Source organism: Rhodofomes roseus, assembly GCF_022264815.1.
Source record: "Rhodofomes roseus strain CIRM-BRFM 1785 chromosome Unknown C8Q71scaffold_1, whole genome shotgun sequence".
Lineage (NCBI taxonomy): Eukaryota > Fungi > Basidiomycota > Agaricomycetes > Polyporales > Fomitopsidaceae > Rhodofomes > Rhodofomes roseus.
Genome location: NW_025952957.1, coordinates 2,288,026 through 2,307,019, shown reverse-complemented (window position 1 = coordinate 2,307,019; position 18,994 = coordinate 2,288,026). Strand labels below are relative to the sequence as shown.

At 54.9% G+C, this 18,994-nt stretch overlaps 7 protein-coding genes across 7 annotated transcripts; 4 read left to right on the top strand and 3 right to left on the bottom strand.

The window, feature by feature from the left end:
• Positions 1 to 181: 181 nt before the first annotated feature.
• On the bottom strand, positions 182 to 3,949 carry C8Q71DRAFT_732147 (patatin-domain-containing protein). The gene is made up of 18 exons (XM_047922241.1): positions 3,788 to 3,949; positions 3,574 to 3,729; positions 3,451 to 3,523; positions 3,317 to 3,404; positions 3,212 to 3,267; positions 2,953 to 3,161; positions 2,887 to 2,899; positions 2,650 to 2,830; positions 2,353 to 2,594; positions 2,200 to 2,297; positions 1,973 to 2,146; positions 1,878 to 1,918; positions 1,718 to 1,819; positions 1,596 to 1,666; positions 1,458 to 1,543; positions 1,364 to 1,388; positions 1,223 to 1,306; positions 182 to 1,169 (listed from the first exon to the last, which is right to left on the bottom strand). Exons 1-18 carry the CDS (start codon positions 3,862 to 3,864, stop codon positions 411 to 413), a joined length of 2,535 nt encoding a protein of 844 aa, XP_047785138.1. The 5' UTR covers positions 3,865 to 3,949; the 3' UTR covers positions 182 to 410.
• A 1,390-nt stretch (positions 3,950 to 5,339) lies between these two features.
• Positions 5,340 to 6,105, top strand: C8Q71DRAFT_732144 (uncharacterized protein). Its single transcript, XM_047922240.1, has 4 exons — positions 5,340 to 5,556; positions 5,619 to 5,684; positions 5,743 to 5,816; positions 5,874 to 6,105. Exons 1-4 carry the CDS (start codon positions 5,518 to 5,520, stop codon positions 6,010 to 6,012), a joined length of 318 nt encoding a protein of 105 aa, XP_047785137.1. The 5' UTR covers positions 5,340 to 5,517; the 3' UTR covers positions 6,013 to 6,105.
• Positions 6,106 to 6,281: 176 nt separating this feature from the next.
• C8Q71DRAFT_40310 (origin recognition complex subunit 4 C-terminus-domain-containing protein) lies at positions 6,282 to 9,001 on the bottom strand. The gene is made up of 5 exons (XM_047918339.1): positions 7,910 to 9,001; positions 7,150 to 7,857; positions 6,989 to 7,097; positions 6,731 to 6,939; positions 6,282 to 6,665 (listed from the first exon to the last, which is right to left on the bottom strand). The coding sequence occupies exons 1-5, from the start codon at positions 8,945 to 8,947 to the stop codon at positions 6,492 to 6,494; spliced, it is 2,238 nt and encodes a 745-aa protein (XP_047785136.1). The 5' UTR covers positions 8,948 to 9,001; the 3' UTR covers positions 6,282 to 6,491.
• A 108-nt stretch (positions 9,002 to 9,109) lies between these two features.
• C8Q71DRAFT_826869 (uncharacterized protein) lies at positions 9,110 to 10,449 on the top strand. Its single transcript, XM_047926304.1, has 5 exons — positions 9,110 to 9,224; positions 9,276 to 9,348; positions 9,402 to 9,516; positions 9,573 to 9,922; positions 9,977 to 10,449. Exons 1-5 carry the CDS (start codon positions 9,211 to 9,213, stop codon positions 10,313 to 10,315), a joined length of 891 nt encoding a protein of 296 aa, XP_047785135.1. The 5' UTR covers positions 9,110 to 9,210; the 3' UTR covers positions 10,316 to 10,449.
• An 11-nt stretch (positions 10,450 to 10,460) lies between these two features.
• Positions 10,461 to 12,721, top strand: C8Q71DRAFT_732137 (alpha-ketoacid dehydrogenase kinase). The gene is made up of 12 exons (XM_047922239.1): positions 10,461 to 10,830; positions 10,885 to 10,926; positions 10,976 to 11,089; positions 11,145 to 11,167; positions 11,223 to 11,303; positions 11,357 to 11,737; positions 11,797 to 11,824; positions 11,885 to 11,993; positions 12,047 to 12,311; positions 12,368 to 12,411; positions 12,468 to 12,499; positions 12,550 to 12,721. The coding sequence occupies exons 1-12, from the start codon at positions 10,663 to 10,665 to the stop codon at positions 12,580 to 12,582; spliced, it is 1,320 nt and encodes a 439-aa protein (XP_047785134.1). The 5' UTR covers positions 10,461 to 10,662; the 3' UTR covers positions 12,583 to 12,721.
• A 131-nt stretch (positions 12,722 to 12,852) lies between these two features.
• On the top strand, positions 12,853 to 15,161 carry C8Q71DRAFT_732136 (AGC/NDR protein kinase). The gene is made up of 8 exons (XM_047922238.1): positions 12,853 to 13,115; positions 13,169 to 13,346; positions 13,414 to 13,497; positions 13,550 to 13,791; positions 13,850 to 14,093; positions 14,148 to 14,389; positions 14,443 to 14,670; positions 14,726 to 15,161. The coding sequence occupies exons 1-8, from the start codon at positions 12,868 to 12,870 to the stop codon at positions 14,766 to 14,768; spliced, it is 1,509 nt and encodes a 502-aa protein (XP_047785133.1). The 5' UTR covers positions 12,853 to 12,867; the 3' UTR covers positions 14,769 to 15,161.
• C8Q71DRAFT_697727 (uncharacterized protein) lies at positions 15,103 to 18,994 on the bottom strand (the record flags this gene model as incomplete). Its single annotated transcript, XM_047919984.1, has 9 exons — positions 15,103 to 16,127; positions 16,181 to 16,331; positions 16,387 to 16,646; positions 16,709 to 16,863; positions 16,917 to 16,971; positions 17,036 to 17,181; positions 17,250 to 17,346; positions 17,405 to 18,038; positions 18,092 to 18,994. 9 exons carry the CDS (start codon positions 18,992 to 18,994, stop codon positions 15,103 to 15,105), a joined length of 3,426 nt encoding a protein of 1,141 aa, XP_047785132.1.

Below are 18,994 nucleotides of genomic sequence, written 5' to 3'. Positions count from 1 at the left end.
AGTTCATGCTCTAGGTGGCTTCTAATCGACTTCATATTACACGACATGCAAAGTTCTGCTGGCCGAGGGCTCATGCACATGCGCTCATGCATTCTCGACCTACCTGGACAGAGTCGGGCCGCCGCATCCTTGCTCGCCCCGTTCTACTATTAGTATTACTGAACGGCCGTGCAAACCCTGATAACATGCTACATGGCTCCAATTAGATAATGAGATAGCCACTATATCCGCATGGCAGTTGTTTATTTACATCCGTACGCTACAATACATGTACAACCCCCATGCGTGCGCATGTCGTAGGTAGTTACAGCCCGGCGTACTAGGTAAACGAGGAAAAGAGTGACGATGGTTAGTACGCACTGGGTCTCTGTCAAGAGTATAAAGATTGCCAAGCGCAACACAGGGAGTGATCAATACTCATCGCCATCGTCCGCTACCTGCGAGTGTCTCCGCTCGAAGTCAGTCCGAATGTCGAACGTTGACGAATGCCGCTGCCGCCTCGATATGATCGACAAGTCATCGTCATCCGACGAGCTATCCCCAGACCACGCCGGCTCGCCATTAGCCTCGTGAGGGGAGTCCCCCGGCCGTGGCTTGTTCTTCCCCCTCAACGAAGCGAACGTCGAGAACGGCGATCCTTGCCCCAGCCTCCGGAAGAACTCAACAGGGCTGGCATGTGACGTCGATGGTTGCCGCGCCTGGGCGTACGCCTGCTGTTGCTGGTTATCTCCTGGCTGAGGCGCAGGGTCCGGCGTCGCTCCTCCGCGATCCTCGTCCCTCGCCGCCTCCTTCTCGACCTGCTCCACCACGCTCTGCACACGCCGGCGCCTCCCAGTCGTGCGGCGCCCTTCTGAGCTCCCGGCGCCCGGCGACTGCAGGGGAAAGGCCGCGGGCGCTGCGTTTCGCTGCTCTTCCCGCTGTGCACGCGACAGATAGGCTGCTTCGGCATCCGTATCCATGGGCAGGGGCCCCTCCGATAGCGTCGAGACGACTGGCGTGCCGGCGACGACAGGTAACTTCGTGCCCGTGTTGGGCTCGGGAATGCGACCTTGAGGCGCAGCTTCGCCCTTGCGAGACGCCTGGCTGCGGGCCTGCATGGACTTGCGTATGGCCTGGCGGCCCAAAAAGATCTGCTGCTCCAGCCGGAAGCGATTCTCAATCATGTGCAGCTATCCACATCTGTCAACCACTAATCGTCGAAAACGAGAACGGAACGGCCTACCTTCGGCCACGTAACGAGCTGTCCGACATGGAGCATCCTGGCCAGTTCGGTCTCATCGGGGTCGCTAAGGATATGAAGCCAGTCCTATACATCAGAACATTGATGAGTTGCAGACGCTATGAACAATACACATTGGCGCACCTGGAAGCGCGTCCGCGGCCAGATTCTGCAGATGTGGAGAAGGAGCGCCATTCGATCACTGATCACAGCGGACGAAGGACACAAGTGTACTCACGTCACACTGCCTTCAAAGCGCTGTAAGAACACGCTGGACCAGTCTTGCCCCAGTAGTTGCGGGAGCAAGTCGAGATCACGAATCAACTGCGGCGCGAGGGTGAGTGTTACACCGCTCTAGACTGCCTACTGCACAAACCTTGAAGTTCTTCGTCAGTTCGAGTTTCAACCATTGTTCACCAGCCGACAACAGGAAGTTCCCTCTCCATCCTATCGAATCGAATCAGCCATCCGATCCGTCAACACCGCCGGCAATATCACCTTTGTTCTTCCGATGGGCCACCGGCTTGCCAGCAGAACCCTGCGGGGCGAAGAAGAACAGATGTACGTGAGGGTTTACTTGGGACACAATCGGATGTGTGACTGTCCATCCATCCATCAGCACCACGCCACCGCAGTCAACTCCTTGCGATAGGCATACCATTGAAGTAGAGATTGAGTGCTTGTACAGGGATGTCAACTCTGTTGATGCCGTGAGTAGAGGAAGAAGTACATCGCCCGTATTACGGCACTGACCTCAGCGACCCATCCTTGAACTTGCTTCCCCAGTTCCACGGCACGATCGTCCCATCCTTCAACTTCTGCATCAGAACAACAGGGTTCAAGATACCGGGGACCGCTGCGGACGCCAAGAGAGCGCTCCAAATGACAGTGTCCGGCGCCGTCATATAGTTCAACAGCTTGGTTGGTCTGATCCAGAGCTTCAACGACAGGTTAGGCTCGAGATCACATAAACAACTTACGAGTGCCGATCAGCTGGGACCACTGAGATGTTGAGTATCCGCCCGGTTCGCATATACGCTTCCCGGAATGTCATGGAACCGCGCGTGAAGAAGCAGAGCTAGGGAAGATTTCAGAGATCGGTCGCGGTCCCCCGGTGACAATCGGTGCCTTACCTTGCTTGCCCAATGAATTGCATCAAACCTAGCACCCGTAGACCAGAATCTCTTGAACCAGACTTGGAATGACTCTTCGAACGCAGTCAATCGCCTGGCCATGTCCGGAACGAGCAGCCGCCTCAGCTCTGCATCTGTGCGCGTGCAGACCATGGCCGCTACGACTCCTCCTGCAGACGTGCCCGATATTACGCGAGGCATGAGGCCTGCGTCCAAGAAAGCCTTGACGACGCCAAAATGGTCTGCAAAGTTGATGCCTCGTGAGCTTTGGTAGCGACGCTTTACTTGTGTACTGACAATATCCAAACGAAGCACCACCTGACAAGCATAGGGCGGAGGTTCCGAGGTTCGTATTCACGCTCTTGTAGAACCGCCGTTTCTCGTCGTTGGAAAGATCCGGAGACTCGCGAACGAACTCCAGCGCTTTCTCCTCTTCATTGATGTAGTCTTCAATGAGGTCCTTTGTGCCGTAGAAAGTCTAGAAGTGCAAGACGTCCAGAAACGTGTTGTTCAAGTCATCGACCAATTACTCACTTCACTGTACAACCTGAAGAGAATGTCATGTTCCATGCAACAGTGAGTTCAATGGAAGCAGCTCACCTTGCTGATTCGACTCCAGCGAAGTTCGTACGGAGACAAGTCTCGAGGACTCCGACAAGACCGCGTGCATCCCCCCTTTCTCTCAATGCTTTCAAGGACTTCCTCACTTTCCTGATGAGCCTCCAGTCAAAGAAGGGGTCCTCGTCCACATGCTTCCATTCGTCGAAGTGGAGGTACTCGTCCAAGACGAGAGCAGCATCTTTCCACTCCTGGGCTCTCTCAGACAGTTGTACCAACACAAATGTCTCAGCGGACGCACCTGATACGTTTGGACGCTCCGCAAGCGTTGCCTCAGCACTCCCTTACGACCTCGCCCTACCTCCAGTGTTAGCGACCGCATGGCGTGCAAACAGGAAAGACTCACATGCAGACAGCCACTCCTTCGCATTAACCATTTGCCGGATGAGTATGTACATCCCGAACTCGATGGCGATGAAAAGAAAGATGAAGCTCTGTAGGCTGTTAGAAAGGTGAGACACAGATTGTCCGACACCTCACCAATAGTGGCCATCGTACAACAATATACAACCATTCCTGCCTCTTGTGTTGCGTTTGGCTGGGTTTCCTCCTTCTGAGAAGCTGTGAACAACGTGCACGAATCTCGCGTCACGGTCAACTCACCTCTTCACTTTGACATTGACTGGCGCGAAGTCTGAAAGCGCGGAGATCTTTCGTACGCGGGGTCCGGGGCTCGTCGGCGTACTTGTGACATTCGGGGCTTCGTCATTCAGGTCGAAGTCCTCGGTCTGCAGAGCTTGCGAGAAAGCCTGTATATGCCTGCGAGTGGAGTTAAGCCGAACGGGTGCCAGACGCTGCAATGGGCTGATGTGCATACGCTTCGTCGACGTAGTCTGCGTCTAGTTCAGATCGCGCAGTGCGCCTGCCATCCACGGTGTGTTTGGGATGCGGCATTAACAGTTATGAGGTATCTCGTAGAGTAGCAGGATATAAGTTGTTGAGTATGTAGTGGTAGTAGCAGTGCAAGTGTGGCGGATGCTGCACCCGCACCGGCTCCTCGATGATGCATCGCTCGGGCCGACTTGCGCGGGAACATCACGTGAATAACACCTGCCGCACGTCGCGACGCGACGTCGACGACGCGTCCGAGCTGTGCCTTTAAGCTTCCTTGTATGCCCAGCACTCGTTTCACTGTTTCTGCCAAGTAGCCTTGTACCATGCTCAGACTCCTGGTTTGATAGCCCACTTTTGATGCATATCAGTGAAAAAGCTTCGGGACGGTTGTTGGTTCAACGTCGAATGAGCGATGTCACGGTTCAGCCTGGCATTGCAAACACGTCCAAATGGTGCTGAAAACTCGGTACGTCCGAACTCACTTCACTGACGTGTCCTCGACTGACGGCGGTACCAGTACGAAGTGTCGCTGCTCCGATGAGATAGAGGTTGTCGTCGGGCAACCTTGTCACTGCTGGTTTCACATACGATACCATGCGTACCATGATCCCGGCACATCGCTGCATTCTAAGAACGGTAAGAACTACATCCCGAGCCGTGCGTGGAAGTCGGCAACTGGATGCATCTTGCTCCATCGACTGGCCTCATGTGAGCGCGATAAACTGTTTACTTGGAATGTAGCTTCGCGAAGAAGGGAACCATGCATGCTTCGGACAATTAGACCTGTGTTCGCTTGCATGGTTCTCTCCTGCGCAGTCGGGCGAACTCCTCGCTGATGAGAACGTTGGCTCATCAGGCGCTGTCGGTTCAATACATGAGCACCATCGCAGTTGGCGATGACAACGCGATTCCTCGAATGGCACTATGTCATGCGCATATGCAGTGATCACCATGGCGAGTGGGGCGTTGCCCTCTGTTGAGGAGCGGAGGACTGCTTCATCTCACGCAGTCCTCAATTCATGCCAACTTCATGCTGCTTCGATTGTTCCGAGCACGTCATGCTGGCTGTGCGATCAGGGTCTGCTGAATTGCTGCTGAAGGCACTGATCCCAGTGTGTGCGAAGACCCGACGCCACCGACTGCGGGCTTTGGAGAACCACTTGTGGTTAACACTTCTGCGAAATGAACGGCGGATGTACATCTCGATATTATGACCCCTGTTGCCTCCTGGTGAACAATGACACAGGGGGGTCCCTGAGCTGCCACGGCCTCGTGCATCCTGCAGGTCATTGCGAGTCTGCGCACCGAGATTGCGCATCCATTCCATTGTACACCGAATCCAGCAAGGATTGATTCTGAAATGTCGTGTCTGTTGGTTGCTAACCCGGAGGCACTCGTGACAGTGAGCGATGGCTCTTCCGTATGGCGAGACCACAGCATTGCAGCGCCCTGGAGCCAGAAGTGGAGATAGCAGTCGCTGGCTGAACGGATACGAATCAAGGCAATCAGCTGTGATTATGCTATTTCGGGCTCCCTGGAAATCGGCTAAACGAAATTCAGGTGTGCGCAACGAGCGCAAGGGCAGAGCAGCCTTCTATGGAAGGGTGATGTAAGGAACGCGCCGCTCCGAGGCGTATATAAGGCCCCCTGCACACCGCGTCTCATCCCCAGCTCCTGCTACTTTTACTCTCATCCACACTTACACTTGCAAACATGGGTTGGTTCGACAACAAGGAAGACGACTACAACAACGTACGTCTGGGTTCTTCTCTATTACCTGACCTTATTCTTACGATGCATCTGCGTCTGTACAGGTCGTCAACGCCCCCCACAAGGCGGAGTTGTCTCATGAGCTGATCGCCGCCGCTGCTTCCTACGAGGTAGGCCTGCTCGCAGTCCTTTGTACCTCGTCCGTCGTCATTAATCCCGTCTACACAGGCTGCCAAGGCCTACGAGAAGCACGTCTCGGCCAACGGCAAGCCTGCGAGCCACGCTGAGGCGAAGGAGCTCCTGTACGTGCATTCTCGCTGTCTGGGTTTACCGTTTCACCGCGCTTACGTTGGCTCTAGTGCTGGTTTCGCTGGTGCCTTCGTTGACCGCATCGCTGAGACCAAGGGTCTCGACTTCGTTGACCGCGAGAAGGCGAAGCGTCAGGCCAACGACCAGACCAACGTCGAGATCGTCCAGACCGAGTACGGCCAATACTAAGCGTCTCGCTCCGACGCCCAGGGGGGAATGTGTATTGAAGTCTAGCTATGTTGTACATCGATGAAATGAAGCTCGTACTGTGATACCATCCGATGAGATTGCGTCCGATCGAGTTGCGATTATCAGTGGACCATGACGCGACATACGGCTGTTGCAGTGATGTCTTCCGGGCAGGCACCACCCCGATCAGCTGCCGAATTTGAAGGCAGTCTTCAATTTCAGCTTCATATCCTCGAGCAGCGATGTTGCCAGGATCACGGAATGTGCATCTAAAAGCCATGATGTGTGGGCCAAGCGTATGCTATATGCGCAGGCTGATGAACACGCAGAAAGAACTGCATGCTGGACAGACACATTGCGCTCATCACATCAGCATCACATTGTCATTGTCCAAGAAGCGTCTCACTACCGCCCATGATACAAGACCGTCCGGTCAATGTTTCTCACAGATACGCCGTTCACGAAGCGAGAGAAACATATCATTGCATCTTGTTCAACCACTTTTTGAGGTTAGTCTGTCCCATAGACTCCACCGCCCTTTTCACCTCCAGTCTATCAACCGCGCAACGATGCGGGACAAACTCCCTAGCGACGCTGCTCGAGGACGGAGCGGTAGCAAGGAAGACCTTCAGTGTGACAAGTTGTTCAAAAGCCTGGAAGGAGAGGTGGCACAATTGTTCAGTATGCGGAGACCGGCTGTACAGATGACGGAACTCACGCCCATAAGGACTTCGCGACTGCACCGGACCATGCCGATGCTCCCACCGTCAACCTGCACGGGCGCAGACTGCGATGTGCGCACCTGATCGCGAAAGGCCTCGTGCAGCATCTCGAACGTGAAGCTCTCATGCCCTGACGCCCGCGCATGCATCGCCGCTATCAGAAGGCATATGGAAGGGTATGGCAGGGCTGTATGTCGGCGGCGTTCTGATCATCAGATACAGACCATGTACATACGTTTAGCATAGGTGCTTACCGGAGAGGAAGGGGAAACGTGCAGGGCAGCGCTGAGTGCCGGCGGCAGCGGTGAACGTGGCCGGCGAGAGAAACGGAGTAGTCTCAGAAAGCTCGATCACGACAGGAACCTAACAGAGGTATAGTCAGCGGCTAGGGATTACATTGGAGATAGGCACCCACCAATAGACGACGCAGTGTGTAGACGTCTCGAGTGAGCCCAAACGTGTCCTTGAAGCATTCCTTCACTCCAGGATGGCCGAGGAAGCTTTCCACAGACGCAGCCCATAGAGGTTCCCACTCGTCGTTGTCGTCATCTTGCGCTCTCGGCGCGGTCAGGATAGTCCGCGCAAGATTCGTCCAGTCTCGCAATCGACGAGGACAAGCTGTCCGGAGCATCCTGCCGGAGAATCGACTTTTGACGCGCTTCTCCAGCAGGTTGATCGTGTCAACGCGTGCAGTCACGCCGACCACTGCCAGGCCCTTGTTGGCTTTGCCCACTCGGCAATTTTGCACTGTATCGAGCAGGCAGTAGAGGAGTGATTGACGAGCATGGCTTGCGAATTGGTCGAACGCATCCAAGACGATGACGGTGGCGCGAGGCAGCGTCGGTATCATGGAGATTAGTGCCAGCAAGTGTGCGGGAGCCGGCAAAGCAATCACAGAGACCGCGTCTGCAACGTCCCGACTCTCGAGGAAGGGGTTCTCAGGGTCATTGAGACCATCTTCGGCAGTTTTCTCATCGTCAGTGGGTAGGAAAGACGTCCCAGTCTGTTGTGTGAGCTGACGTGCGATCTCCCGTATTGCTTGACGGTCGTTCTGTTGCGCATGTCCCGAAAGGCGAATGATAATAGGTCGCTCTGGGAGGGCTGCGATGGCCTTCTCAACAATCTGAGGACGACATCAGTGCGACAGTCGACACGCTAGAGACCATACCACTTACTCTAGTTTTGCCGCTTCCTCGGGCTCCGATGAGCAAGCAACTATTTCCCTCCCCCCGGAGGACAGTGCCTCTGAGGAGATTACTTAGCTCCTCGAAGGCTACCGCGTTCGTTGGTGGTTCCTCGTCTTCAGCCTCAACGGGCTCGTCTTCGATATCCGGAACGTCACGAAGGGACTGCAGTATCTCGCGCTGTTGGGCATGCAGGCATGCGTAGAGATGAGGAGGCAAGTTTTTGGCCTGACGAGTCGGAGAAGACTGTACGCTTGCTACTCCTCGGCGTTTTGAAGGAGATGCGATTGGAGTACGTGTTTGAGATGTACCCTTGCTCGGTGTCGCGGGCGGCGATATAGGTACAGAGGAAGGGCCCGCAAGTGCCCCAATGTCCTCTGCAGCAGGAGATGCGCGAACAGGACCATTAGGCCGCGACTTAGCTGGAGATGTAGGAGGTCCGATGCGCTTCGACGGAGAAGGTGTCGACGAGCGTGGAGGCCCACTTGCTGGCGCGCCAGCGTTCAAATATCGTACAGCAGACATGCCATTTGTAAGACTTCTGGCCGACGTCCGGATCTCTACACACTCCATGAACACCCGAGATGTTGAGGGTCTCGAATTGCTCGGTCTCGGAGGCGTGGCAGGTCGTGCAAAGGGCTTTTGAGGCAAAGACAACGGCACCTCGTCTGATTTCTCGTCATCTTCGTCCTCAACCACTGCGCGTTTCCCCCTCCTCTTTGTTGCAGCTGGCTTCTTCTGAGCTTTGGTACGCGGTCGGCTCGGTCTAGGTCGTGGGTCAGGAGCAGCGTCTTCAGCGGGCTCCGAGCGGGAGACTGTTCGTCGCGTTCTGGTAGCAATAGGCGCGTCTTGCGGAGGTTTTACGACGTCCGGTGAAATGTCACTATTAGCAGCGCCGCGTCTCGGTTTGCGCGGCTTGACGGTGGGAAGGACGACCTGCTCTGCACTAGGCTTCCTAGAGCGCGTCACTCGTTTCGTGGTCGGTTGTTCGTCATCCGCGGCTGAAGGGGCTTTCCGTTTGGGAGGCATGATATCGCCCGGCCGAGGAGAGTGAGTACCAGACGACGGGTTGACAAGTTCAGCCACAGTTGAGACGCGCTCTGAACCGTGGCCGGACGCGTACTGTCACACCTGCGTCACACCGCGTCTATCGGGCACGAGCCACCCAGATCCAACCCAGATCAATTCCATGACTGCTTCATCCTCGACTAAATTCTGTGAATCCAACTGCTGCTCCGTTTTCCTGTCGTTCGCTATTTGAATTGTTGACCGCTGTTGGAAACGTGTACCACATGGGATTCACTGGGTGCGAGCTGCTTTACTCAATTTCTCTGAACCGACTGACATTTTCGCCCAGGTTAGTACGATGGACAAATGCTCCATCGGCAGCCGCAGACCTGATACGCCAGAACATCATTGTGAATCACCAAGTGCGGATTGATTGTCTATCTTCTTGAGTGCATTGTTGACTTCCTCATCAAAGGGCGTGCTACGGGGAAGGTGGCAAGTTGTCCTCAGCTCCTGGCGATCCCGTTTCACAGGGGACTCGAATGATATGAGGAGCCTTGAACGCCCACTATATACTGTGACTATGAATGGTAAGTCTGCATGCCCATCTATTTCACTGTGCAAAACTACACGCGCACGAGCACAGACAACACCTTCGTGATGCTCGAGGATCCGGGCGCACCGAATAGGAGCGACTACTTGAGACTCAAGGAATCACAAGAACAAGGACAGCCTCCACATCCATTCGTAGCGGCGCCTCCACCTCATTACCATTATACCCTTGTCACTGTGAGTCCGCCGGGTGCATTAGAACAGCTCATGTCCCACCTGGGCGTAGTGGGAAAACGCTGGATACGTACTGGCGGAGAAAAAGGCCAAGGCTCTGGTCACCACCTGAACGTCGATGGATTGATCTTCTCGATTGGCAGTGACTGGCTTGTCCGCTTCGGCCATGTCATGTTGGGTGGCGGTGCCGTGAAGGGAATGCTCATCGAGGTATGTCAGAGTGATAATATCCACGCGTTCCTGGTTCTCATATGTTGATGACAGGCTGAGTACTTGCCTTTGCCCGACCTGCATACCGAAGGAGGAGAGGGTCGATCTGAACTGCTCTCGGATTTCCTTGCATCTATCATACCCATACTTCCGGATTCGGAAATCTGGACGGTCGCTGTGAGTGACGAGATGTGGGCCGAAGTACTCGCTGGGTTCGGCGAGGATGATGCTGGAGAGGAGGCGGAGAGTAAGATGGACGAAGCCGAGGATGACCTATTCGTCTCGCCCGAATACCTCCCAGCTACGCGCAAGACTGACTGGTTGGGTGCCAATAGGGACAAGCGATCAGCGTACTTGATACAGGGTGCCCTCAAAGGAGAAGCGTTAATATAACTCGCAGTGGTAGCAAAGTGGTAGTGTACGATTATGATGTGGTCTGTGTTGTACCAGCGTGAGACGGACTTAGATTGACCTTGCCAGCGCCGCAATCAAATTGTCATACTGAATTTGAATGTGATCGCCTTGGCCCTTACGTCAAGCAAGAGGCCGGCGGCAACGTGGAACTGACTCGCGTCTCCGCCATCCACAGGTCGCGGGGCAGTGGATTGTCTTGCCCAAGCTCCTCACAGCCTGAAGCAACGCGATGCTAAAAACATCACAGATTCTCTCATATTTCCTTGCTTAAGAGAGCATCGTCTACTCGGACAGGACCGTTCACCACATCTCCGACTCAGGCCAGTATGCTGGGCATCTACCGGCCAGGCTCAGCCATCTTGTGCGGCCGTACCTCTTCGTGCCCGAGACATTTCTCGACTCGTGCCTCATCCACCGCACTTCACTTTTATCAGAACAGACAACTGGAGCTCTATGCTTCCAAGGACGCTCAGAGATTGACGCTACGGCAATTGGTACTCCCACTCGTCTTCGTGAAACCGCTAGACGCATGACACCGTCATATATAGGTGTTCTTCGGACGGTCTATCACGGAGGAGAGGCTTATCAAAGTGTGTGCATGATAATGTCTATGTTTCTGAGATTTGACGGCCTTCGAAGAGCGCGAACTATGTCCGCACGGAGCTCCCCGTGAGGATAGCGCATAGGCTGCGGGATATGCAGACCCTGCCATATGTCGTAGTCAATCAGGAGGGCGTAGCGAGTGTATATGAGGTGAGATAACCGCTGTCGCTAGTCATGCTGTACCCCGATACCTAACGCTATCTAGGCCTACTGGTCTGCTTTCGACAAGTGCGTTTACGTCTTTCCTTTCGATACGAGAGGATGAATGGTTATCCTTGTGCAGGTTCCGGAGATATCCAGAGATCAAGACGCTAGAGGATAATGAAGTGTTCTGCAAATTCGTGCGCGGCCTGCTCGACGAACAGTGAGTGTACAATATTCGCACTAAGTCCGTGGATCGTTAACTCGACGCTTCAGCAAAACAGTGATTCCCAATCTCTCACTGGGATTGTCTCTTTCATCGCCATACCTTGAGCCCGATCGCCTAGACTCGTTCATGCACCGCATGCTTGTCTCCCGTATATCGCGTCGGGTTCTAGCGGAACACCACATCGCGCTCTCGAGATACTTCTCTGCACGGCAGAGCGGCCAACGCATTCCCGAGGACCGTGTCGGTGTCATCCACTTGCGCTTGCCCGTGAAAGACAACATCGAAAAATGTGCGAGATTCCTGCGCAAACGGCTGTGTGACGCAGATCAAGACCAAATCGACGGCGCCTCCGCAGAAGCTCCCTGGCCTGAGGTGATCATCGAGGGACATCTAGACATCAAATTCTCATATATTCCTGCGCACCTTGAGTACGCACATCCCGTGTCTCAACTGCACGACACGATGCTCATACAGTAATTGTTTGCAGATACATCGTGTTCGAGCTACTGAAGAACGTGAGTAGTTCAGTTTCTTGCTCCCGCGGTATTTTATTTACGAGTGATGTCGCGATTTAGTCGCTTAGGGCTACCCGCCTCAAACATACCTCGCTGCGTCAACTCCCTCCAATCCGTGCTACCGTTGTTGCAGGTGAAAATGAGGTCACCATTAGGATATCTGATCAAGGTACGTCTTGTGAGTGAAGCTGATTCCCCTACCTGACCACTATTCTCTGACAGGCGGAGGTCTGCTCACTCCTGAGATCAAGAACCCGATGGACCAGTTCTCGTTTTCACATCTGCGGAACCCTGCACGTATGGACAGCAGACGTCTCGTTGCGCTACGCAGTATCAGCTCCAGCCAGACCGGCATGGTTGCCACTGTTGAGGAGCAGGTAAAGCGTTGGGAAAGGGAAGCCGACAGCGAGGATCCTCAGCAGGAAGCTGGTGTAAGCCCACATCCAAAGATCGGTATTGGTCTTCCGATGAGCAATATCTTTGCAACGTATGCCAATCCTGCTGCGGAGGAGGCGCTGATATGTCACTGACCCTTGCAACTAGATACTTTGGAGGATCGTTGGAGCTCGTCAGTCTGGACGGCTATGGTACGCTTGCTTAAGATCAATGAACGGTCCCCTGCTTATTCCTGATGCTATTTTAGGCACGGACGCGTATCTCCGTCTTCCAAGATTGGTGTGTGAGGCATCCAACGTGACACCGTGTCCTACTAACTGACTGTTCAGGGTACGAATCTCGAGGGCATCGAGCTATGGTAGATGCTGGTGATCAAGACGTCCTGACGTAACTTATACTGATGTTCTTACACGACCACACTTCGCGATGTATAACATACCTATATCACCGTGTGAATGACAAACCTCACGGCCGAGCGTACAATCCGTATGCCCAATTACATATCGGCCCTGGCCATCGCAGTGAAGATTGCGGCGCAGATGATGGACAGTCGTTGCGGCAACAGACGCCAGCACGTGACCTGATGCTGTATCTTAAGTGGGCGCTATGGAACTGCAGTTCTGTTTTCCAGACTGCACACCGACGGGATGGCAACCACCTCCTCCTCCAACCCCCAGACCCCTTCGCGCCCATCGATGCAGGCATCGCAGTCGTCGTCCAGCGTGACGAGCGGGCAGTCGTCCAACTCGAACGGCAAACCGGCCGACTATGTCTACTTTGAACGGACTACAGCAGGCTTCTCCGATGATGCCGTGCCACGCGCGAAGGGCGCCCAGCTGAAGCTCGAGCACTTCTACAAGGTCGCTGTCGATGCGGCAATTGAGCGTAACCAGAGGTATGGAGGGTCGCGATTGTGTGCGAGCGCCTCGCTGACATCTGAAACGCAAGACGCGTCGAGCTCGAGCGGAAGCTGGCTGCTGACACCAGTATGTCCGATGAGCGCAAGCAGCGACAGCTGCAACAGCTGGGCAAGCGAGAGTCTGCGTTTCTGAGGCTGCGGCGGACGAAGCTCGGCCTCGAAGACTTCAGGACGGTGAAGGTCATTGGTAAGGGTGCATTCGGAGAGGTGCGTACATCCCGCGGGGAGCGGTATCCTATGTGTCCGTGAGTCATGATCCAACAGTCCCCCATAGGTCCGTGTAGTGCAAAAGACAGACACTGGAAAGATCTACGCCATGAAGACTCTGCGGAAGGACGAGATGTTAAAGAAGGATCAGGTGCGTTTGGAAAGCTGTGTCAAACTAGTACCGTAGCTGACCTACATCCCAGCTCGCACACGTGCGCGCAGAGCGCGATGTTCTCGCGGAATCCAACTCGCCATGGGTCGTCCAGCTCTACTATTCCTTCCAGGACTCCGCGTATCTCTACCTGATCATGGAGTTCCTTCCTGGAGGTGATCTGATGACTATGCTGATCAAGTACGACACCTTCTCGGAGGATGTGACGCGATTCTATATTGCGGAGTGCGTGCTCGCCATCGAAGCCGTTCACTCTCTCGGTTTCATTCACCGGTGGGTTGGGCCATCTCATTGTGATGTCCCGTAGGAGCTAATGGACTGCCCCGTTCAGTGATATCAAGCCGGACAATATCCTCATCGACAAGGACGGTCACATCAAGCTGTCTGATTTCGGTCTATCCACCGGCTTCCACAAGCAGCACGACAGCAGCTATTACCAGCGACTCCTGGAGTCCGCTAATGGCGTTGCATCACCTACCACGCAAGCGCGAAACAGTGTGATGGTCAACGCCATTAACCTGACCATGTCCAGCAAAGACCAGATTGCCACCTGGAAGGCTAACCGTAGAAAGCTGGTTCGTCTCATCTGGCTACCTCATTTGTGCAAAGTTGATGGGCCTCATCCATAGGCCTATTCGACTGTCGGTACGCCAGACTACATCGCGCCCGAGATCTTCCTCCAGAAGGGGTATGGTAACGAGTGCGACTACTGGTCACTGGGTGCTATCATGTTCGAGTGTCTCGTCGGCTACCCGCCATTCTGCTCCGAATCGACACATGAGACGTACCACAAGATCATCCAGTGGCCGAACTACCTCATGTTCCCCGACGACGTCCACTTGAGTCGTGAAGCTGAGGATATCATCCGAAGGTAAATTTGTATCGACTAGGGCAAGATCGCCGGCTCACTTTGGCGTCTTGTAGGTTGATCACATCGCCGGATCGTCGTCTGAGCGTGGATCAGATCAAGCACCATCCCTTCTTCTACGGTGTCAACTGGACCGGCATCAGGAACATCGACGCTCCCTTCATTCCTCGTCTGCGTTCCATCACGGATACTTCATACTTCCCTACGGACGAGCTCGAGCAGGTGCCAGACGAGCCCGTCGGCGCAGATAGCGCAGGCGCAAACAAGGACCTGGCATTCCTTGGGTATGTGATACTGCCTGTATGTGTGTACACCAATACTTATCGTGGTACCATACAGCTATACCTTCAAACGGTTCTCAATCTCGTCTCAAGCATTCTGATTACCCTGGAACTTGCTCTCACCTCATCTGTTGGTATCGGCTTAGGAACAGCTTCTGTAACATACTCATAGCTTTGCACTTCGTTCATGTACCTAGCAACATTCACGACAATCACGAGACTGCTCTAGCGATGGACGGGGATAACGATTACATGTGGTGGTTAACATCGTACAACTCGGTCGGCGCACATGATTATTGGTACAACAAGTGGATGGTGTTCCTCTAACTGGCTGATGCTACAAGATCGAAGGTCCTATCGAAAGCGACAACTGTCAGACAGCATGGGTACTCCTCTCACACACGAAGAGAAGGCTTCATCTGTAGGGATCGTTAGCTAACTCTGCGATCGTGTATGGCCAGCCGAACTTACTAGTTCCATGAATATAGGGAGTAATTGTGGAAGGTGAAACAGCTCTGGCGGTTGGATGGCAGACTCTTTCTTCTTCGGCGGCAGAGACTGTGGTCTCGTCGTCGATTTCGATCGTGAAGCTGCAGGAGCGGAGTTCGGGACGTCTGGCGGCGGGGACTTCTTTCCCGACTGCTTCATAATCAGCGAGCGTGAATGGCGAAGATTTACAGGAGAGCGGTCTGTGGATGAACGGGGGGAGGATTCTTGACTGGCTGGCTTCGACCTGAACTTTGACCGCGATGGAAGTGGAAGAGGTACGTGCCCAAGCGTATGTGACCGCTTGACTGGCGAAGTAGGCGATTGGCATGAAGTGGCAGACCTCTGCGAGTCAGGGGACCGAGGAGACACCGCCGGCGCGCCTTGTCGGTGCCGTGGATGCGGCGTCCCCTCCCTCTCCGTCCGACCACTGTCGCTCCCATCGCTACCTTCGCTGCTGTCCGTCTCATCCTCGTCATCCTCATCGCTGCTCGAATGGTCCTCGTCGCTGGAATCGTCCTCCTCAGAGTCCGTGTCTTCCGCGGCGAGATCGTCCGCGTCGCCCTGTATCAATTCGCCGAAGCTGAGATCCTTGACGACACCATTGACAAGTTCTGCCGCTACCTCGTCTTCGGCATCTGCGTCATTCATACCCTGCGTGCGCCCGAAGCGCTTGCGGACCTTGTCCTCATACGCGACCTTCAGCTTATAGTGGTAGAGCGCGACCGCGTCCACCTCGCGCATGATCGCCTCCCGCTCCGAGCCTGTATGCGGCAGAATGAACTCCATGCTGATGCGCTCCCCAACGCCATCACGCATAAGCGTGATGAACAGCTCGATCCAACGCATCAGGTCTGTGAAGAGACCTTCACCCTTGGAGTGCACCTTGTGCACAAAGCTGTAGAACGCCTGCTCATGCCGTTTGATGAGGTCGATATAAATCTGGACCGTCTTCGATGGGTCTGATTGACTGACTGTGACAAAAGTCAGCAATAGATAGATGTCCCAAGAAACGCAGAGGACGTACGTTCTTCGGTGGACTCAACAGTCCGTATAAGATCGTTTATGAAGTTCTGCAAGTCGCCCAGAGAGTCTGCGATGCTGGCTGCGCGGTACACCTGCGCCAAAGGTGCATAGAATATCGTTATGATATCCTTCAGCAAATCCGCGGTCGAGCCCTGTTGCAACACCGTCAGCACACTTTCCCGGTTCTGAAAGAAATGTGGGGAGCACCTCGAAGATGATCTCAATCAATTGCTCCCTATCCCTTAGCCTCGAATATAGTCGTGCGAGGACGCTTAGGTCCTCGAACAACCACGCTTGCTCATCTTGCGGCCCATCATCATCATCCGAGTCCTGAAGGGTCTCGACATGTTTGAGGTACTCCTTGTGTGCTCGGTGTGAGTAGTGCACCCGCTGCATCTGTGCACGAGAGAGCAAGGGCTCTTCCGCGGAACGCAGGACAGCAGCAAGGAGGTGGATGTCCTCTGCGGCTACATAAAACAAGACGCAAAACTCAGCGAACAGCCGCAACGAGCGCCAAAGGGAAACGTACTAGCATCTGCCTTGTAGACTGCCTGGATCTCGCGAGGCGCATACACGAATTGTCGGATCTTCTCGCAGATTATGGGGTCGTCGATCTTATCCTTGACTGTTTCAATATCCTCCTCGACCCCTTTGACCTCCTCGATAAGGGAGCCTGTGAACATCCTACACGAACTTAATTAAACTGTTACGGCGCATGTACCTCGGAGGGTACCTACCTTTGGAGCAGACTGCGCCCACCGAAAGGTTGTGCGAGGAAAAGATCCAGCACTCCTATAGTGTTAAGCACCGTCCCTCAGTTGTACACCAGATACGGGTGTTCCTGTTGGTGACGCACCCCGGATCATCGCCACTGGATTGCTGACCTTGAGCGCAGTCTTCATCATGAAGTATGGCATCAGCCCGTGTATGCGCTTCAAACCCGCGAACGTCTCCGACGCGGTATCCGCAGCAACGAACTGCTGGAAGACCGTCGACGCTAGTCTACATCAGGGAGCTAGTGATCAGTCTGGGGTAGGTAGAGGAGAGGATGGGACAGCGGAGGGACATACGAGATGCGTGCCCACTCAATGACGGCCTGAAAGTTATCCGGCAGCTCGCGCACGTCCTCCGTAACCTTGATCGTCGCGAAAATCTGCGTTAGGCCGTCTGCAGATGTGCTGGTCAGCGTGATCCGGGCTAATACCACTTAAGACGACAAGCGCACCTTTCGCGAACAGCTCGCCCTTCACGCTCTTCGCCGTGTCCCTCAGCCCGTCCACCCGCGCAGCAATCTCCTTCGCAAACCGCTTTCGCCCATCTTCTCTTAGCCGGTCTGCCTCTTCCCTGCGTCTTGCATCTTCCATTTCCTCCGCGGTCAGCCTTGTCGGCCCACTCAGCAGGAACGAGCGAAGCACAGGGGAGCTAGCGAGCTCTGGCATGGCCAGGAGCGTATGTAGATATGCACGGAGGGTCAGTCGGTTCTTCTCACGGGCCAGTTTCGAGGCTCCACTGCTGAACCCTTGTGCTGACGCGAAAGAGGCCGGCGAAGTAGGACTAGTCGTTCCTTGACTCGAGAATGAGTCCCTACTGGGATTGTTTTGTGTTTGATATAGACCTCCAGGCATAGAGAACGACATGGGTGGCGGTGGGCTTCCTGGCGGAGTAGAACGGAAGCCCGGGGGAGACACTGCAGATGCCGTGCTTAGGTTGACGACCGTGCGGTCCTTGGCTGGAGGTGCGGGAACCGACTCGCCCGGGTGCGCCTTGCGCAGCTCATTTGCAAGCGTCTTGAAATCGCCGTACCTACGCGAGACAAAGACATCCTTCTGATGAGGTCTTCGCGTCCGGATGATGAATTCCTTGCAACCTCGTGTCAGAACCGAGAGTTATAAGAGCGCATACAATTACACACCTCGTGAACTCGACTCCGCACACGCCCCTTCTCAGTGACGGTCCTCACGCATGCGACGTTAACTTCGAAACGGTCCTTCACCTTGTTCTCTCTCGCTGCTCGCTTTCGCGCAAGCATCTCCAGCCGATCAAGGTCCGCCTGCTTCAGCCGCACGACCTCCTCCTTCTCCTGCAACTTGGTCCCACTGGTCATGAGCATTGCAGCATGCCTCTCTAGCTTTGCCAGCAGCTTGTGGCGTGCGGCCTCCTCACTATCCTGGCCACCTTCATCCAAGATACCCGTGGAGCTCAGGTTCCGCGACAGCATCGACCCGAGGAAAGGCTGGAGCTTGTCCGGGAAGAAGTCGCGGGGTGCGTCAGCGAGAAACGGGAAGGAAAGCACAAACTTGCGGAAGCAATAACGCAGGAAGGGCAGCTCGGGCGCAGGCACGCCCTTGGGCGGTGGTGTGAAGGGTGGCCCGAGGTACGAGAAAGGTGAGACATTGTTGGTGGGCACGGCCACGAGCGCGTTGAGCTCGCGCTGGAACTGGAGAGATATGAGCTCCTTCTTGAGGTAATGCGCACGCAGCGGTGTCAGGGTGGTTGGGTCGCTCGCGGAGAGTTCATGGACCGAAGAGGCACTTCCGGCAGATGGGAGAGCCCTCTCGTCTTGAACGGGTGAATCGTGGACGATGGGAGGAAGCGGTTTCTCCTCTTTGTACGGAGGAGAGTGCTGGATCGGTGGGAGAGGTTTCTCGCTCGCGGCAGAAGTGGAGGGCTCATTAGGGAGAGGCACAGACAACTTGGCCGGGGAGGAGAGGGGTGTGGTGAACGGATCGGTGGGCGAACCCGAGACGGAGTTAGTGGCGGGGGGCTGCCTGGCGTAGCCGATTGCGACGGGCGACGAGGAGGCAGGGTCGGTCAT

Bases quoted from the DNA above. Each gene is read 5' to 3' on its own strand.
- C8Q71DRAFT_732147 (XM_047922241.1), bottom strand. From the start codon at position 3,864: ATGCCGCATCCCAAACACACCGTGGATGGCAGGCGCACTGCGCGATCT. The intron at 2,595-2,649 runs GTCAGTACACAA...TCAACTTTGCAG, and splicing joins TGGTGCTTCGTTTGGATATT to ACCATTTTGGCGTCGTCAAG. The intron at 2,298-2,352 runs GTAAGGCACCGA...AATCTTCCCTAG, and splicing joins CAATTCATTGGGCAAGCAAG to CTCTGCTTCTTCACGCGCGG.
- C8Q71DRAFT_732144 (XM_047922240.1), top strand. From the start codon at position 5,518: ATGGGTTGGTTCGACAACAAGGAAGACGACTACAACAAC. The intron at 5,557-5,618 runs GTACGTCTGGGT...GCGTCTGTACAG, and splicing joins AGGAAGACGACTACAACAAC to GTCGTCAACGCCCCCCACAA. The intron at 5,685-5,742 runs GTAGGCCTGCTC...CCGTCTACACAG, and splicing joins CCGCCGCTGCTTCCTACGAG to GCTGCCAAGGCCTACGAGAA.
- C8Q71DRAFT_40310 (XM_047918339.1), bottom strand. From the start codon at position 8,947: ATGCCTCCCAAACGGAAAGCCCCTTCAGCCGCGGATGACGAACAACCG. The intron at 7,098-7,149 runs GTGGGTGCCTAT...TACCTCTGTTAG, and splicing joins ACACACTGCGTCGTCTATTG to GTTCCTGTCGTGATCGAGCT. The intron at 6,666-6,730 runs GTGAGTTCCGTC...CTCTCCTTCCAG, and splicing joins GTCGCGAAGTCCTTATGGGC to GCTTTTGAACAACTTGTCAC.
- C8Q71DRAFT_826869 (XM_047926304.1), top strand. The intron at 9,517-9,572 runs GTAAGTCTGCAT...GCACGAGCACAG, and splicing joins ATATACTGTGACTATGAATG to ACAACACCTTCGTGATGCTC. The intron at 9,923-9,976 runs GTATGTCAGAGT...TGTTGATGACAG, and splicing joins TGAAGGGAATGCTCATCGAG to GCTGAGTACTTGCCTTTGCC.
- C8Q71DRAFT_732137 (XM_047922239.1), top strand. From the start codon at position 10,663: ATGCTGGGCATCTACCGGCCAGGCTCAGCCATCTTGTGCGGCCGTACC. The intron at 11,738-11,796 runs GTACGCACATCC...AATTGTTTGCAG, and splicing joins TATATTCCTGCGCACCTTGA to ATACATCGTGTTCGAGCTAC. The intron at 12,412-12,467 runs GTACGCTTGCTT...ATGCTATTTTAG, and splicing joins CGTCAGTCTGGACGGCTATG to GCACGGACGCGTATCTCCGT.
- C8Q71DRAFT_732136 (XM_047922238.1), top strand. From the start codon at position 12,868: ATGGCAACCACCTCCTCCTCCAACCCCCAGACCCCTTCGCGCCCATCG. The intron at 14,390-14,442 runs GTAAATTTGTAT...GGCGTCTTGTAG, and splicing joins GCTGAGGATATCATCCGAAG to GTTGATCACATCGCCGGATC. The intron at 14,671-14,725 runs GTATGTGATACT...GGTACCATACAG, and splicing joins AAGGACCTGGCATTCCTTGG to CTATACCTTCAAACGGTTCT.